The following is an 18,765-nucleotide window of genomic DNA, read 5'->3' on the forward strand; positions in this document are numbered from 1 at the left end:
GACTCCATATATGTTTACAAAACCTGTTCTTAATCATAAGGGAATCTGACAGGGAAATAGGATCAGTAGCCAACAAAATAAGAGAAATAGAAAAAGAAAAATCACTGATGGACACAAGTTTCAATAACACCATCCCCCCCTCCCCATCCTCCTCCGAAAAAACAATTGAAGAAAAACTCTTACAAAAAATGGAAGAAAATTCTCAGCTACTAAAAAACAATTATAGAAAAATGGAAATCTTAAGAAGAGAACTTACCAAAACAGATACAATCAGCAACAATTTAGAAAAACTAGAAAAATTGGAAAAATTAAATAAATTAGACGCCTTAGACAACCTAAACATATCAGATAATCTAAAAAATTTAAATAAATTAGACGAATTAAGTAACCTAAACAAATTAGACAAACTAGACGACTTACTTAACCTAATAAAAAACCACAACACCGAACACAACAACAACAGGACATACGCAGCCGTGGCAGCATCAAACACAGCGAGAAAAACAAGAGAGCCAGCACTGCACTCCATAAAGATTACATCCAAAGATACACAAGAAACAGGAGAGGAAATTCTAAATAAAATCAGAGAAACTGTCAAAGCCAAGGAAGGAGATATAAAAATAGAAAAAATAAGGAAAGCTAAAGACCGCAAAATTATAATAGGATGTAATACAATAGAAGAACGCAGAAAATTAAAAGAAAAACTTGAAAATGAAAAAGAACTGATAGTGGAAGAAATGAAAAACAAGGATCCATTGGTAATACTCAAAGGAGTATTAACAAAGAACACAGACGATGACACAATAGAGGGACTCAGAACACAAAACAAGAACATCTTTAAGGAATTAGAAAAGGAACAGGACAAGATTGAAATAGCCTTCAAAAAAAGAGCCAGGAATCCACTCACTAACCACATCATACTTAGAGTCTCACCCAAACTGTAGAACTTGATGATCGAAGCGGGTGCAGTACACATTGACCTGCAGAAGATAAAAGTAGCTGACCAATCACCATTGGTGCAGTGCTCCAAGTGCTTGGGGTACGGCCATGGTAAAAGGTTCTGTAAAGAGGAATCAGAGAAATGCAGCCATTGTGGCGGGCCGCACATGAGACAGCAATGCACAAGATGGAACGAAGAACTCCCGCCAACATGCTGCAATTGCCAGGATGCAAAACAAGATAATATAAACCACAATGCATTCAGTAGTGAATGTCCTATCAAACAAAAATGGGACAACATAGCCAGATCAAAAACGCAGTATCATTGCTAAAGGCGTCCCAAAGAAAATATACAAACCTGACTACGACCAATAAGAAAAATTTTAGAAAATAAATTAATGAGAGATGATTTCATAGAGTATTGTAAGAGAATTGCAAAGAGGATTATAAAAGAAATAAAAATGATGGTACCGATAATGTGGCAGATTAGAATATAAAATGCAATTTGTGGGTCTTCCTTGTAAATATGCCTACATATTTAGAGAGAACTACTCACCAGATATTATACACACTACTGACACCACAACATAGAAATAAATTAACAAATAAGAATGTAAATAGTTAGAAATTAGAAATAAGATAAGTAAATGTTAGAATAAGATAGATTAAGTTAGAAGTAAGATTTAATGTAAAATAAAAGCATCTGACTGTTTATTATACCCAAAACAAAAATAAAATAAAAATAGATAAAGTAGCATAGTTAGAATTCGGTAATCCCAACCGAAAAGAATGAAAGATGATGAAAGCAAGAAAGATAAAGTATGCGGAATGCAAGTGCGAGAGGTAAACAAGCGAGAACTGGAATGCAAGAGAACATAGATATAAAAAGTCTCTGACCATCATGTTAGAGGAATATAGCGACAAAAAAAAATAAAATTACGAGTATAAGATGTATTTCTGTTTAATAAAGTCAGTTCTCTCACAACACAGCTAAGGGACAGTAGTCCCTGAATTTGGTTTTTAAAAAACTCGTCCACCCGGTGTCTCAGCTTAATGGTGCTCCCACATTGCCGTTAGAAAATGTTTAATAACGTTAGTAAACATTTGTTAGCAAACATTTAATCACAAATAAATTTTCATGTTAGAAAATGTTTAGTAATGTTAGTAAACATTTTATAACAAAACAAATTATAACAAAATAAAACATGTGTTATCTTTTGTTTGTAAACATTTTATAAGGGTGATGGCGGGATAGGCGGTGCGGTGCGGTGGGGGTTAGAGTACGCAGGTCGCTGCGCGTGGTGTCTCGCTTGTCAGTTCCTTTGTGTCAGCGTGCATCGCTGTGCGTGTGTATTAGTGGTTGCGCGTGCGCCAAGCAATAAAATATGTCCGGTAATTGGAATAACGATGATGTTTACAAACTGATTGAAATGTTTCAAGCAAGAGAAGTACTATGGAACACGATGTCAGAGAGCTACAAAGACCGAAATAAAAAACACGATGCTTGGATGGAAATTGCCAGTGAATTTAATATGGATAAAAAAGTAATTGAAAAAAAGATTCGATCACTCGTAGGTCAATTTAACCGAGAATGTAAATCTAATAAATCTGGTGCAGGAGCTAATGAGTCAAGTAAATGGTTTGCATTTAAAAAACTCATGTTCCTTAAAGGCAAAAATATTCCAAGTTTAACTGTCGATGGAGGGTTGCAGGTGAGTTTTATTTTAACGTCTTTTAATAATATTTAGATGCCCAGTCCAAAAACCCTTCATTTGAAAAATATTCTGCGAATTCTTTTCTTATTTCTTTCCCATCATCTGTCAGGGATTCACATGCTTCAAGTGGTGTTAATTGCTGCTGTTCTAATCTCCATTGTCCATCGATACGTGTACCAGTTACTATGTCATCTCCATCATAGTATTGAGATGGAGCGTAAATCATGCTCGATTCAGTTTTTCTTATAAAATTATGCAGTAGCACGCATGTCATAATTAAAGTAGTAGTTTTTTCTGGATCTAATAATATTGTAGTTCGTAAAACTCTAAATCTGGCTGACAAAATCCCAAATGCGTTCTCTACTGTTCTCCTCGCACGACTCAGTCTATAACTGAAGATTTTTTCCTTAGAATTGCTATCCTGTGGTCCTGGAAAAGGTTTTAATAAGTGTTTTTGTAAAGGGAACGCATCATCTGTTACGAACACATAAGGAAGAGGTTTGTTTCTGCCTGGTAGTGAGCTGTCACTGGGTATTTTTAAACTATTGTCGTTAATTTTATTTCGAAATTTTGTGTTTGCGAAAACTCCGCCATCACTTATGCGTCCTTGGCAGCCAATATTCACGTACAGAAAGTTGTATTCTGCGTCCACTATCGCTAAAAGTACAACGCTGTAAAATCCTTTATAGTTGTAATATTCACTGCCGCTATCAATTGGCTTTTGTATGGCTACGTGCTTTCCATCGATACTTCCTAAGCAATTTGGGAAATTCCATTTTTCTTCAAATGAATTTGCCACGTGTAGCCACTCTTGAGGTGTTGTTGGTATCTGGAACAAAAATAGAAGATTAAGAAATAGGCGCGAAAAATAAATTTATAACTCGTTATTCTAACAAATTTTATTGGATATTTTTATTAAGTATGAAATATTAATAGAATACACTGTAAAAAAATATGATTTCAGTTAAGGGTTGTTAAGTAATAGAAAAAGAAAATCGCGGTTATAGATTTTTTTACAATTTTAGCTAATTTGACGCGCCTATAACTTGAAATTATCGTTTAGTTCTATTCTTTCAGGGTAACGAAGAAAACAGAATTGCTTCAGAAAACACTCTCAGTTTGAACGAAACAGGAAATACTGTCACTGATGAAACTACGGGCACGCCTTTCGCCACCCCAAAACCATTTCGGAAAAGAAGACGGCCTGAAGTAGAACAAGATCCAACACAACAAGAAGCTGTAAATATTTTACAAAGAATGTACGAATCTAGAAAAAGCAGGGATGAAAATGACGCATTTGGAGAGTATGTCTCGATGAAACTGAAACAAATAAAAAACAGTCATGCTAAGAATACTGCTCAACATCACATTAACAATATTTTGTACAATGCGACAATGGGACAATATGATTTTCCAACAACCTTTACAGACCCAACCGCTAGTAGTTCCTGGGGATACAACTCTGAACCAAATCTATCCACTTTTTCGGAAAATAATGCTGACTGTAGCTCGAGAGGATACTACACCGCACCGAGTCCCTCGGCTTCATTTGAAACCAGTTCTTCGGATAACTCCAGGACACATACTCGTACCAGCGCAAGAACACAGAGTCCGTCTAATTTATCGGAATCAAGCCAAGATTCGACCCAATCATTAAACGATTTGTTGGAATCAATCAAAAATTAAAAAATACATGTTTGGTTTGTTAAGTATTAAAAAAATTATTAGTAAGGTAAGATAGGTACCTACCTAAAGTATGATTAGATTAGATCATATTAAAAGTAAATAAAAAAATAATTAAAAATGTTGTTTGACTTACCTGTATGTATTCCTTTAAAACCTCATTGAGAGCCTCGCACACTTCTGGTACGATAATAGATATCACTTGGTCTGACAACTTGAACACATTTCCAAGACTTTTATAACTGCTACCAGTTGCCAAAAATCTTAACGTTACCGCAAGTCTTTCCGTCACACTTACAGATTTTCTAAATGTAGTGTCTCGTTTGCCTATTTTTGCCCCAATTAAATTTTGTAGATATTCAAATTCGGAACTGTTCATTCTTATAAAATCTTTTAAGCAACCATCAATACCTAAATCCTTGAGATAGTCTGTGGCACTATATTTTCCTCTAGCTTTTAGCGTTTGGCGCATCCAATAAGAGCGCTTTTTCTTCTTTTTTAAACAAAAAAATAAAAGCTATTCCAATGAGCAAATCTTCTTCCATTTTCGTGTAGACGTCCTCAGCCCTCAGAAGGCGAAACCAAACTGCGAGCCAATACTACACTCGCGAGCAACCAAATCGACTCACTCCTTGACGGCGCCCTTATGCATTGATTTTATTAAAACGACAAATGTCAATTGTAAATATGATATGTCATTCGAAAGCTAAAGATGTCAGCTTTAATTTGATGTCATTTTTATTGAAATACATTAATTATTTCTTAAGTTAATGACGTCTGAACGTAACAGTAGGAAAAATCGGAATTTATGAATTTATGAAAAGGTCTCGTATTTTGGAAATTACACAAAAATTGGTAGAAATTAAAAAAATATATATTAAATCAATATTTTGTATTGCCCCCTCTAGCCTTTATTACAGCCTGCAGTCTGTTTTTCATTGAAATGATCAATTTTTTTACAGTCTCTTGAGGAATGCCGTTCCACTCCTCTAACAATGCTGACTTTAGATCATCTACGCTCGAAGGGACTGGATTCCTGGCTCGAACCCTTCGTTTAAGCTCGTCCCATAAGTGCTCGATGGGATTCATATCCGGGCTGAGCGCAGGCCAGTCCATCGTGCGCAATTCGACCTCTTCAAGAAATTGCCGAGTGACTCGTGCCGTGTGACAGCGGGCATTGTCGTGCATTAACACGAAGTCTTCGCCGACAAACCCTGCGTAGGGCACAACATGACTCAGTAGGATGTCGGTGATGTACCGATCAGCTGTTAGCCCGCCTCCACGGCCGCCCCCAGGCACGAAAACAAGATCAGTTTTTCCTCTAAGGAAATACCAGCCCACATCATGCAGGAACCGCCGCCATACGCCACTGTTTCAGCAAAACAGCATTGGGAAAAACGTTCCCCCGGACGCCTGTAGACTCGGCTTCTCCTGTCACTGCCACGCAAACACATTCTGCACTCATCAGTAAACAGTACCGACCGCCAATGCGTAATGCTCCAGTTGAGATGTTCTCGAGCAAAATAAAGGCGCGCTTGACGGTGGCCTGCAGTGAATTTGGGGCCCGTCGCAGGCCTTTTTGGCCTCAAATTGGCTTCCTTCAAGCGTCTTCTCACCGTCCATTCGCTTACAGCCACCCCTCGTGTATGTCTCAATTCCTGTTGCACATCAACACCCGTGAGGTGTCGATTGCGCAGCGAGGTTGAGACAATGAAACGGTCGTCTCTCTCTGATGTGCACCGGTGGCGGCTCGTTCTTGGTCTCCAATTAAAGACACCAGTCTCTTGGAACCGTTTGTATACTCGGGACACTGCAGACTGGCTCAATTGGAGCTGGGCAGCGACTGCTCGCTGACTTAACCCTTGTTGCAACAAGGCAACAACTTGAGCTGCTTTTTCTGGCGTGGTATCCATGGTTTCACTAAAACTTTTAATGCAATTTACTGAGATGTGTACCGGCCAACTTGTGATAAGCGACTGATAGGGTAAACCGGATGTGGGCGGGTTTTATAGCGGGGAAAGGTAGCGCAACTCGTGGATACCTTATGGAGCAAATTTTCCCTGACGCCTAATTAAAATGCGTCATTAAATCAGCGCTTCAATTTTTTTTAGGGTATTGATGTTAAATGAGAGTATCAACCTTCAGCTTACGAATGACATATCATTTTTATAATTGACATTTGTCGTTTTAGCAAAATCAATGCATATGTGCGCCGTCAAGGGGTGAGTCGATTTGGTTGCTCGAGAGTGTAGATGTTATAAAATGTTTAAACATTTTCCATCAATGTAGGAGCACTTATAACATGTAACAGTTTCTAACAAAGTGCAACAATTGTTAACATTTGTTAGTAAATGTTTTGGTGTTATAAAATGTTTACAAACATTTTATAACGGCAATGTGGGAGCACCATAACTGGCGCAGTCGTAACGGATTTAGAATCAACCGGTATAATTGCACAGAGAAGATTAACGTCTGGAGTCAACGCTTCACATCGCAGAGCATCCGACGCTAAATCCGAAGAATCTACAAGAGCACCAGGGCTGGACAAAAGAGGAACTCAAACAACATCGGTCATGTTATTGAGCAACGAAATCATATAAGGAATTCAAAAAAAAAAGAAAAAAAAAATTTAATAAACTTTTAAGTTTTTAATCAGCTATAAGCGCCATAACAACAAATTTATTGACAACTGTCAGTTACCTGCCAAATGTCAGACGTCACGTTGGATTGCTATTGTTCATAAAAACTACACCGTTACAACATGCATGCATGCAGCGTGGCACTACCTCTTTCAAGATCTGTTTTACTTATTTACAGGAAAACTGGTTGTGAAAAAGTGGAAATCGATGAGAGACGAATGGATGAAATGTCATAGAAAATTAAGCGAGAGCAAGTCGGGATCGGGAGCTAATCCAATAGTTCATAAGTACACGAACTATGACAACATGAAATTTTGTCAAAAATAAATAGCCCAACATAGGGATACTGAGTCAAATATGCAACCAACCTTTAACACTGAAAGTGACGACAGCCATGATGCATTGATCAGAAAAAGGAAGAAAGAACAAGTTCATAAAGAAAAAGATTTGAGTGCAGTAGATAGAAGAATGATTCAATTTATCGATTCTATGCAAAAAAAGAAAAGAAAACCGATGACAGCAGAATTATGTCATTTTTCAAGAGTATTGCTCCAACAATAGAGAAGTTCAGTGACGATGAAGTTGTCGAATTTCAATATCAAGTTATTTCAATATTACGGAATTTTAAACAAAGAAATATAAATAGCAACACATCAGAATCTCAAAGTATACACCTGCAAGAATCCATCCAACTTCAGCTTAACCTATGATACTGAAGCTTATGGATATTCTACTGCACCTGGACCTTCTAACGTGAGAAGCCAATCTAGACTTACTACTTATAGTTCCGAACTAGAATTTGACTCTTAGGCTGCCTGTCCTTTGACGCGGAGAGGGGCAGCGGAGCGGAGAAACGAAGAAATATTAACCAATAGGATTGCATGAAATCTCCGCTCCGCTTTAGTGGAAAGGGATTTGCGAGCTAGTTTAAAAATTCATACATTTTCGGAAGCGGTGCGTGGTAGCGGTGCGAGGTAGCGGTGCGAGGTAGCGGTGCGAGGCGGCGGAGCGGGGCAGCCGAGTGAGCCGGCGCGGCGCGGCGCGGCGGGGAAACGGCCCGGTCTCGGGGGCGGGGGTATGGGATATTGGGATAGTATGCCGCTGAAGTTTGTCCAGTACGTACGTGCGCTTTGTTGTAACGAAGAATTTTGAAAAATGGATGAAAGACTCATCGAAAGCGTAAAAAAGTTTCCTTGCCTGTGGGACACGAGTTCAGAATTTTATAAATGTAACGAAACAAAGGATGCGGCATGGAATCTCATCATTAATGAAGTAAACATAAAAGACGGTAATTATATATTTTTATTAAAATAAATATCATAGCTTACACTTCTTGCAATTCGTGAGCGCGCGTGAACATTATTTGTGTTGAAGTCTTGTACGTGTATGAGTATTGTTGTTAAGTATTTCAAGATTTTTTTCTTACGGTATGCGCTATGCGTTGCTGCCTTAACGCACACACAGATACATCGTCAACACAAACAAAGCCCACACGCAATCCTGATTTGCAACATATCGATACTTTCATAATATTAGCTGTATTTCACTTTACTTAATAGAACTTTAGTTTTTTTTATAATTGTTGATTGAAATTCGTGACGAAATGCGAGTATCTTGCCATGGAACTTTCCCCTGATTATTGAAGTAAGAACAATACATTTCTCGAACTTGATAACCTTTGTTTCTATAGTGTGTTTCTATTCTGTTATCCATTGAGATTAATATCTGCTCCTTGTTATTTTCGTTACTGTTTAGGTAATCAGGTTGTCGATCAATTAAATAATTGTGCAACACACATGTTGCTTTTATTATTTTATCAACTGTTTCGATTTTGCATTCGAAATCTTTATGATACACGTACCACTTTCGTGCCAGTACCCCAAAAGTTGCTTCAACAATGCGACGTGCCCGTGACAAGCGTTAATTAAATACTCTTTTTTCTGAATTCAGTCCATCACGGGGGTAAGGCCTCATAAAATTTTCCATTAATGGAAAAGCTTCGTCTCCTATAAATACAAATGGCAATGGCTCTCCGTCCTGATAAAGTGGTACGGGCTGAGGTAAATTTAAGCTCCTCTCTTTTAGGCGTTTTCCGAAAATGCTGTCGTCAAAAATTCCTGCATCTGAAAACCTTCCCATAGATCCTACATCAACCATTATGATTTTTCTTCTGGCATCAGCTAAACACATCAAAACCACAGAAAACCTCTTTTTATAATTGAAAAATGATGACCCTGATTTAGAAGGAGACTTGATATATACATGCTTGCCATCAAGAGCACCTAAGCAATTTTCGAATTGCCATAGGTCATCAAAATCCTTTGCAATTTTTTTCCAGTCGTTTTCTGTTGGTTCTGGCATAACATAAGGTTGCAATACGTTCCAAAGAACATCGCAAACTTCTTCTATAATTCTTGACACACTTTTTAATCCAATCCTGAAATTCTCTGCTATCCCCGTAAATGACTGGCCGGTTGCTAAATATCTGTAAAATAATAAAAAAAAACTTTTAACAATTACTCAAAACTAAACAAGTACCTAAATAAAAAATAATAACAGTTTTCACTTTTTAATTATGTGTATATAATACTACAGTGATGTGTTTGTTACTTGTTTCAGTTACAACCGCCAAATACCGATGGAAACAACTTAGAGATAACCATCGAGATGCATTAAAACGTCAAAATGCAACAAGGAGTGGACAGGCTAGAAGACAACGCAAGGAGTGGAAATATCAAAACGCCATGTCATTTCTTCTACCGTACATGTGTAACAGAGATCGAGCATCAAATTTTGAATCCTTAGAAGACTCGGCAAATGAGAATTCAAATCAGCCAAATTTTGATGATAATTCTCAAGAATCAAGCGGTATCTTGCCATCAACATCAAATAATCTTACCTCTGTCAATGTTTCCGATGATTCGACAGCATCTGGTCCGATTCCTTCCACATCGAAAAAAAGGAAGAACGATGAGATCCTAGATATATTAAGAAAAAATCAAGAAAACCGCGATCTTTTAAGACAAGAACGTACGGAAGTTAAAAATATGATGGGAGCCAGGGACAAGTATGATGAAATAGACTCTTTTTTTTTAAATTTGGCTGCGTCAACAAAAAAGTTGCCATTTTATTTACAACTTCAAATAAAAAAAAATTGTTTTAATGCTGTAATGACAGCAGAAGAAACTAATTTGCAACAGTCCTGGTATTCTCCGAATAATTATGGTTACTCTACAAGCTCAACACCAACATCAGGCAATATAAATATCAGTAATAATACTGCAAATTCTTCGCATGTTGAAGAAACTGAGGCTACTACTGAACACTCATCAACATTTCCACAAAATGACATCAATATATCTACTGCTACCGCTTCAGATGTTCCAGAAACTCAGAACACTGGAAGAACTGGAACGCCTGTAGTAGAGCTAACAGGTTCGGAGGAAACTGCAGATCAATATGTGGATAACAATATTAATTTCAATTTTTGAATTATTTTTCATGGTGTTAACTTAGAAAATTAATAAAAGTTACTTTGATTTTAAAATGAGTACTTACTTTAAACACACTGCTAACCTTTCACAGCTACTGATGGAATTTCGGAAATTTGAGTCCTGTTTCTGAATATATGGTTGAACCAGAGAGTGCAGCTTATGAAAAGTAGATCGAGAAACTCTATAAGAATTTTCGAAAGTTTCTTCATCAGCAGTTCGGAAAAAAGTATAATATTCACCGTGCACTGAACGATACTTGATATGATTTCTTAACCAAAATCTATGTTTTCTTATAGAATTATTAATATAGTATGTTGTAAGTAATTCGGTTTCTTCCGAGTCTAACATTTCTTCTTCGAGCAATGTGAGGTAGTAACATTTCAACTTTTGCGTCGACAACATGTCTGTTTTCCGTAATATTTCGCGTATGACTGAACTGACCGCCCGCCGCCCTCCGCTCAAATGACTCGTTGCGTGAACTCGGCCTAGCTCCGCACAGTCCGTTACTCCGCTCCGCAATACTCGCTGGCTCCGCACCGCTGCCTAGCTCCGCGTCAATGGACAGACACAGTCCGTAACTCCGCTCCGCAATACTCGCTAGCTCAGCTCCGCTGCCTCTCTCCGCGTCAATGGACAGGCAGCCTTACACTCGAGTTGGTCAAAGTCAACCCAGCGTGCAATTATTATTTTTCCTAAAATTGGAAACACTCAGGTTACCATTAAATTGGAAACACTTAGGGTCCGTTCACACAGACCGGCTCGGAGAGGAGAGCAGATTTTTATCACGTTGGAAACAGTGTTTTGAGTGATTGTAGTAAAGTTTATTTTTGCATTTGCACCTTTTTTGTCATTAAAAATGCCTGAACGCGCTTCGTGTGAAGTAATAAAAGGAGCCGACCGGCTCCGCTTGCGTGCTCTTTCTCGCTCGCGCAGCCGATCGGCTCTGATTGCGTGCTCTTTCTCGCTTGCGCAGCCTGTCGGCTCCGATTGCGTGCTCTTTCTCTATCGCGTAGCCGATCGGCTCCGATTGCGTGCCCGCTGCGGCCGCGCCGACCGCCATTTTGATAGCAACATTTGAACGTAATAGTTGTGCGTACTTGTACGAAAAGATGAATGATGAAAAATTAATAATACTCGTGTCAAAATATGAGTGTTTATTTGACATAACCAAGCCATCATATAGCGATCGGATAATGAAAGACAATGCATGGGAGGAAATTAGCAAATGTCTCGGAATAAGTGGTAAGTAAGGTTTTCATTGTTTTACACCTACCCCCAGATACTCAAACGAATTTTAAAGCAAGGGCTTCTTAAACTCGTGCTGCGACGTGTTAGATTCAAAGTCAAAATAGGAATAACATGAGTTTAAATGCGCCCTTACTTTAAAAACTCGTTTGAGTATCTGATCGTTAGAATATACTTATGTAGTAGACAATTTTTATTAAATATAACTTAAGAAACTCGCGTAGCCATTTGATCTTGCCAATCTAAAGCACCACTTGATGAAAAATAATCCTTAAATTTATTCCTTGCTGTTAGAACTGCGTCGCTATTAGAACTGTTTTCATTATTATTGTCTGTTATTGCTGTTAATAAATTTATATTGCTGTGAAATTCATTCTCTTGTCCTGGCGTCCGATTTTCTATTAAAAAATTATGTAAACATGTAGTTGCTAATATAATTAAATCACAGTACTTCGGCTGAATTTTCATTCGTTTTTGATAAATTTCAAATCTTTGAGTTAGCATTCCAAATGCACATTCTACGACTTTTCTTGCCCTGCTTAAACGCAGATTAAATACTTTTTTTGATAATTCTGTTCTTGCTTGTTCTCTTGGATACGGCCGCAATATATTATTGCTCAAAGGAAATGCCTCGTCTCCTATAAAAACATGTGGTAAGCTTTCAGTGGTACTAGGTAGAGGTTTATTTGGGGGCAGCTTTAACTTATTGGTGTTGAGTTTTTTCCAAAATTTTGAATTCTGTAAAATTCCGCCGTCGCTATTTTTACCATATGATCCGACATCAACAATTAAAAAACTGTATTTCGCGTCGACCACAGCTAGTAACACTGTACTGAAAAAGTTTTTATAATTATAGTATAAGCTTCCACTATTATCTGGTGCCTGTATATTGACATGCTTTCCGTCTATAGCGCCCAAACAGTTAGGAAAATTCCAAATATTAAAGAAATCACGTGAAACCTTTTCCCACATTTCTTCATCTGGCATCTGCATAACTATGGGCATCAAAACATCACAAATTACTCTGATTGTCTCATGAATAATTGAATGAACTGTAGAAATTCCCATTCGAAAATTAAATGACAAGTTTTTGAAACTGCAACCAGTGATGAGGAATCTGTAAAAATAAAACAAACACACAAAATAGAAATATAAGACTGCCGTACCAAAACGAACTATAAAATAAAACTTAAAAGAAAGTTCTTTTTTACCAAAAAGAACTTTCTTTTATAATACCATTTTTTCGCAATCGAAACCAAATATCTAATGTAACATTATCATCGGATGATTCAGAGCCTGGCACACCAATACCACCACCATCGACATCATCTAAACGTTCTGACCATTCTGAAGTTGAATCGCTTGCAAGTACTTCTGGCTCGAAAAAGAGACCACGCTTAAGCAAAGATGTTGCTACGGTTTTCGAAGAGTATCTTGAAGAAAAAAGAAATACTACACCCCGTGACAAGGCATTACGTAATTTTTTTTTGTCTATGTCAGATACAGTGGAAACATTCCCAAAAGAAGTCCAAGCACGAATTAAAAGGCGCGTGTTTAACATTGTTAATGAAGCTGAATTAAGTCTGTATGAAAATAGTACAGATTTGAATTATTCTTTGTCTATAAATTCACCGCCATCGACTAATCAATCTACTTACCTAGTGTCAAACGAAACCTATATTCCTCAAAACTATCCAGATCAGACTACTTACGGGTACAATACCAGCACACAAAATACAAAATAATAAACAATCAAAAACAATAATAATTATAATAATAATAATTAAACACACACAAATCTGTACTATTTAATTACATTTCATTAACGTAAATAATGCTTAATAAATGGAGGGCTGTGATTTTGTGATCTATTTAGATGTTTGTGTTATTTAACATGATTAGTATAAGTAATTTACATTTCATTAACGTAAACAATGCTTAATAAATGGAGGGCTGTGATTTTGTGATCTAAATAACATGATTAGTATAAATAATTGTTTTTTATTTACCTTAAAGTTACCGTTAACCTTTCTTCGGCTGTAATGGTGCAACGATAATTTGTAGTCTTTTTTGTTATATGTACTCTTAACAAATCTGTCAATTTCAAAAATTGCCAATATTCCATACGATAATACTCATAAAATTTTAGGCTATCTCTCTTCAATTCCTCGAAAATGGTGTGAAACTCCCCATGGATTAGTCTGTTTTTCCAAATATGTTTTACCCATATTTGTTTCCGCTTGCGCTTACGTTTCCTATGTTCTATTTCAAGTAATCTTGCTAACAAATATATTTCTTCGTCGGAGCTATCTAAATCCATGTTTCGAAAAGCACACGTTAACACACCGAAAACAAAACTTAGACTGCGCGGAATACTGGCACTGCCTTTGTAGTGTATCCACCCGACTCCGAGCGCATCCGACCGGCTCCGAGCGCATCCGACCGGCTCCGAGCACATCCGACCGGCTCCGAGCACATCCGACCGGCTCCGAGCGCATCCGACCGGCTCCGAGCACATCCAACCGCACCCGCTTTCAGATCTCTTCCAGCCGGTCGATGTGAAATAGTTGGCGGCTCCGCTCCGGCCAATTCCAAGCGTATACGACCCGGTCTGTGTGAAAAGAAAAAAGCAGGCCGATGCTCTCCGAGCCGGTCTGTGTGAACGGACCCTTAGGTTACCATTAAATTGGAAACCCTTAGGTTAGCATTTAATTGGAAACACTCAGGTTACCATTAAATTGGAAACACTTAGGTTACCATTAAATTGGAAACACTCAGGTTACCATTTAATTGGAAACCCTCAGGTTACCATTTAATTGGAAACACTTCTATTGCTGACTACAGAGAATTCCATTCAATTGGAATTGAGGTTGCCCCAAAGGACTCGAAATGGCCAGTCTACCTACGCCCGACAAATTAGAACTTGAAGGTGACACCACTTTTGTGGGCTTAAGATGGAAAAATGGCAAAGAAACCCTTAAAAGATATACTAGCTTCATAATATTATAAATATTAAAATGAACACTATGTTGTTTGTTACAGTATCCAAATAACTGGTCTTATACATCATACATCACCACTCTCACCACCGGCGTCTGGATCTGGTGGGTTAGCGGATTCAACGACTGTACAGCAAATTACGATAGGGAAGATGATAATAGTCGTGGGCGAGATGTTACCACTGATTTCATGAATAGACAGAAAACTTTGGCTTACAGCATCAGAACGACATCATCCGGAGCTAAAGTGATTCGAATAGAGATTTTCGATGCCAGTAATTTTGATAACTTCGAACAATCTGTAGGCCGATGTAATGCGGAAATTTGTACACAGTTGTGTCGAACGTCTTTACTGACGACGTATATACTCGAGTTAAAGAAATTCTTAGGAACATAAACAACAGTTTTAAATGGCTATCCATATGATGAGTTAAGGTAGAATGAATAATTATATATTTAGTTAAGTTATATAAGTAACGGTTTATAAAAATAAAATAAATGCATTATATTTTCTTGATCTTTTACTTTCTTAATAAGTACCTATCTATATAAGTTGTTCATTCATTTCAATATTAAAACAATAATGGGTTGATTCAGCTGACATTGTACCCTAAGTATGGCATTGATCTATGCATAGTTTATAACGAGGGATAATGTCGGATCATATCTCATTATAAACGTTACCGCTTCGCGCGTCGGTAAAGTTAAGTAATAATAAAACACGACGCAATTATGCATCTGATTGGTGAATGAACAGCTGAATAATACTAAGAATTAGGGCAATCCAGATACGCTGATACTAACGATATTGTAGACAGAATGTCATATACAGGGTTTGTAATAAAGCTTGGGAATAATACTATTAATTGGGAAGCCCATGGAACAAATAAAAAAGGTAAGAATAAACAAGAAGACACTTTACCAATTCCGCAAGTGTACTAGATTCATTATTGTGGTCTACGGAAAAAGATTTAAGCACAATAAACCAAGTACATGCCATTTACAAGACGGTAAAAATATTTACGATCAGCTTATAAAATATGACTCCGAAATAAAAGAAATATTAATTGTGACCGAGCCGTTCGATGAAGAAAAATTTGAGAATGAGTTACATGAGGCAGATAAATATTTAAAAAAATGGAACTTGCTCGACCGTAACGTACAGGTCACTCTTAACTAGAAAGAAGTTGAAGCAAACTAAGGAATATCGCTGACTTACGATTTTAATGTCCACTCTCAGAGGTCAGAGCCAACAGCAGCCTGCCTGATTGTTAATACCAATACGAAGAAACACTAAGAAGTGAAATGCATTTGGTGTGAAAAAGATCACGCAAGTACACAATGTTTTAAAATTTCTAAAATGACTATAGAAGAATGGAGAGAACATTTGAAGAAGAAGAAAGCTTGTGCCTTGTGTTTGGAGATAGGACATCACGCCTAAATATGCCGAAGTTATATAAAGTGTTACGTATGTGGTCAAAGACACCCGTGTTGTGTACATCAGGCCACAGACAAAATGAAAAGCTTGCGGTGACAATTCAACATTATGCAGTTCAGGCAACTAGTAAAACCACGACATTAAAGGATGACAGAAGAAGGTAAAGTTCAAGTAGATTTGCAAAAGGTTCGGGTCGAGGACCAGTCACCCCTAACGCAATGCTCGACCTCTTTGGGGTACGGCTACCCTAAACGACTGTGTAAGGAAAAGGTCGATAAGTGTAGCCATTGTGGGGGACCCCACAAGAAGGCCGAGTGTAAAGATTGGCTTGCAGGAATGGAACCGGCGTGTTTTAATTGTAAAGCGGCAAAATTAGATAAGTTCGACCACAATGCCTTCGGCCAAGAGTGCCCGGTAAGGAAGCGCTGGGATGCGATAGCGCGATGCGAGCCAACGAAAGGAAACGGAAGAAGGCGGAAAAAGATGCATTGATGGAACAGAAGAAATTGGAAGGAGAAGATCGAAAACGCCGCAAGTTTCAAGACACCCAAGCCAAAAAAACCAGAAGACATCTGTGTTATTCTTCTGAGTCAAGTGTTAAAGTCTCATCGGCAGAAAGCGACATTGACGATGAAGAAACGGATGAGGATGATAGTGACAGCAAACTTATCCCTCCGAAAAAAGTGAACGGCGAATTAGTCATCGTTCGTTATGACGGCAGGTTTTATCCCGGAAAAGTTATTACGGCGCTTCCATTGGTCGCTTCAATTTCTGCCATGGCCAAGTGGGGCGGCTATGGAAATGGCCAGTTCGGTCCGACGTTTGTGAATACGAGTGGAAAAACGTCATCACTACCATAAAGGAGCCTTAGAAAACAAGCAAAACGCGAGACCTCTTTAATGTGCTTGAAATGAAACACTTTGAAGACTAGACTTATTTAAAATAATTAAATAAATTTCTTATGAAGCAGTCTATAAGGCTTATTTTTATTTAGAACACAGAATATAGCATTGAAACTGGGTGGGCAACTACTAGTGAGAAAGTGGCAATCTACTAATTTTTCTCTTATCTCAAGTGGCCATCTACTAGTATTTGTATTTGTATTTCTTTTTAATTTTTTTTTCTTCTTGAATTTTTTAAACTGGAGTAATCTGTTGATTGATCTTAATAAATCCGAGTTTAAGTTATCGCAAAACGCCTTCACCGAGTGCATACACCGATTAACAACACAGACAGTGTTTAAAAACAAAAACTACTGCATTAAATGGCCATCTACCGGCACCGCTACATTATCTAGTAACAAAGGTTGTCCTTGTGTAAGCATAGTTACGAGGACGTAACTCCCGCTGCTAGTTTATCTTTTTCGCACTTACTTGGGTTAAAACATCCACAAAATCTTTAAATTTTGTCTGCCTACCTTTTATTATGCTACGCTTTTTGACAAGCTTCTTTAAAGTCTCTTTTCCTTCCATGGCTTCAACTTAATGGCTATACTACCGGTATCAACAGTGGATGTAGCAATACCTTCGATAAAAAACTGTGAAAATTCACGTATTACGTTAAGTAACTTTTGTAATTCTACACCAGTCAAGTCAGTTCTAATCAGGGATTCCGTAGTGATCAAGACATCATATTTTAAGTTGGACTCGCAAGTGAGATACTGCTGATCACGAGTTCGGTAATACGTAACACCTCGATTCAAAACATCCGTGCCGATTATAATCGGTGTGTTCATAAACTACATGCAAATCTACTTCCAATGTGATGTCACTAAATTCAATTGGTAGGGTTACAAAATACGTGGACTCTATTTCTTGGCCACCGATACCTCGTAAAATTCTAAAGGCAGGCTTACAGTTATATTTAAAATGTTTTAACAGAGAAGAGGAAATTAGCCAAATTCTTGAACCGGAAACAATAAGGACATCGACTGGGATCCCTTGTATAACCGCTACGACAATATCATTATGTTTGCCGTTTGGGTTTTCTCGGCAAAAGTTAACATTATTCGTATTACATGTCTCAGACTAAATCTTTGCAAAACAATTTTCGTCTTCATGGCCAGACTTTTTACAGAAACTACATAAGCTCGGGTTTAATTGAACTTTAGAGAGGAGTATTCTTACGATTGTTGTTAGTGTTGGTATCGTTACTTGGAGCTACCTTAGTTCTTTTAAAACAATTCGCCTGTTTGTGCCCATGTTTACCACATATAAAAAATTTACCGACTTCAAAACGTCGTTTGCCGATCATTTACTCTATGCCTGGTGTTAAATGAACGTTCAATACGCGACCCACTTGAATTTATCTTAAAATTGGAGGAAGATGATTTGACATAAATAGAAAGAAACTCAATTAACTCGTTCGGCATTCATTTGGCGTTAGTGGCCGATGCACGGATCATCGGGTCGGTAATACCTCGTACAATTATTGCCGATATCAACTCGTTACTTAATCTTCTAACAATCCGTAACCTCAAAAGGGACCTACGGGCATAGCTAGCGTATGTAAGAAAATAATCAGAATTGGTACTCATAACTTCGTACAAAATGTTAGCTACATCTGGTTTTTAGGGCTTAAATTCTTTTTTAAAATTACTCCAACTACGGTCGT

The 18,765-nt window shown here is 37.7% G+C and overlaps 4 protein-coding genes, 1 long non-coding RNA gene and 1 pseudogene across 5 annotated transcripts; 4 read left to right on the plus strand and 2 right to left on the minus strand.

Annotated features, from left to right (window-relative positions):
* The first annotated feature begins 1,990 nt into the window (after positions 1–1,990).
* On the plus strand, positions 1,991–4,556 carry LOC123722760. The gene is made up of 2 exons (XM_045685413.1): positions 1,991–2,651; positions 3,732–4,556. The coding sequence occupies exons 1-2, from the start codon at positions 2,325–2,327 to the stop codon at positions 4,338–4,340; spliced, it is 936 nt and encodes a 311-aa protein (XP_045541369.1). The 5' UTR covers positions 1,991–2,324; the 3' UTR covers positions 4,341–4,556.
* Positions 2,601–4,882, minus strand: LOC123722758 (annotated as a pseudogene).
* A 1,865-nt stretch (positions 4,883–6,747) lies between these two features.
* Positions 6,748–7,763, plus strand: LOC123722715. The gene is made up of 2 exons (XM_045685201.1): positions 6,748–7,292; positions 7,448–7,763. Exons 1-2 carry the CDS (start codon positions 7,103–7,105, stop codon positions 7,684–7,686), a joined length of 429 nt encoding a protein of 142 aa, XP_045541157.1. The 5' UTR covers positions 6,748–7,102; the 3' UTR covers positions 7,687–7,763.
* A 251-nt stretch (positions 7,764–8,014) lies between these two features.
* LOC123722759 lies at positions 8,015–11,113 on the plus strand. Its single transcript, XM_045685412.1, has 2 exons — positions 8,015–8,264; positions 9,596–11,113. The coding sequence occupies exons 1-2, from the start codon at positions 8,132–8,134 to the stop codon at positions 10,465–10,467; spliced, it is 1,005 nt and encodes a 334-aa protein (XP_045541368.1). The 5' UTR covers positions 8,015–8,131; the 3' UTR covers positions 10,468–11,113.
* A 97-nt stretch (positions 11,114–11,210) lies between these two features.
* Positions 11,211–14,383, minus strand: LOC123722762. Its single transcript, XR_006756568.1, has 3 exons — positions 14,232–14,383; positions 14,199–14,201; positions 11,211–11,413 (listed from the first exon to the last, which is right to left on the minus strand). It is a non-coding gene; the product is annotated as an uncharacterized LOC123722762 (long non-coding RNA).
* Positions 11,418–13,468, plus strand: LOC123722761. The gene is given in 2 exon segments (XM_045685414.1): positions 11,418–11,709; positions 12,829–13,468. Coding segments are annotated over 2 exon segments (762 nt in total). The 5' UTR covers positions 11,418–11,579; the 3' UTR covers positions 13,461–13,468.
* Positions 14,384–18,765: the final 4,382 nt, after the last annotated feature.

This window comes from Papilio machaon, chromosome 29 (assembly GCF_912999745.1).
Source record: "Papilio machaon chromosome 29, ilPapMach1.1, whole genome shotgun sequence".
Taxonomy (NCBI): Eukaryota; Metazoa; Arthropoda; class Insecta; order Lepidoptera; family Papilionidae; genus Papilio; species Papilio machaon.

Coding starts and splice junctions, on each gene's coding strand:
- LOC123722760 (XM_045685413.1), top strand. CDS start 2,325: ATGTCCGGTAATTGGAATAACGATGATGTTTACAAACTGATTGAAATG. Junction 2,652..3,731: donor CTGTCGATGGAGGGTTGCAG/GTGAGTTTTATT, acceptor CTATTCTTTCAG/GGTAACGAAGAAAACAGAAT.
- LOC123722715 (XM_045685201.1), top strand. CDS start 7,103: ATGCATGCAGCGTGGCACTACCTCTTTCAAGATCTGTTTTACTTATTT. Junction 7,293..7,447: donor CTATGACAACATGAAATTTT/GTCAAAAATAAA, acceptor GATAGAAGAATG/ATTCAATTTATCGATTCTAT.
- LOC123722759 (XM_045685412.1), top strand. CDS start 8,132: ATGGATGAAAGACTCATCGAAAGCGTAAAAAAGTTTCCTTGCCTGTGG. Junction 8,265..9,595: donor TGAAGTAAACATAAAAGACG/GTAATTATATAT, acceptor TACTTGTTTCAG/TTACAACCGCCAAATACCGA.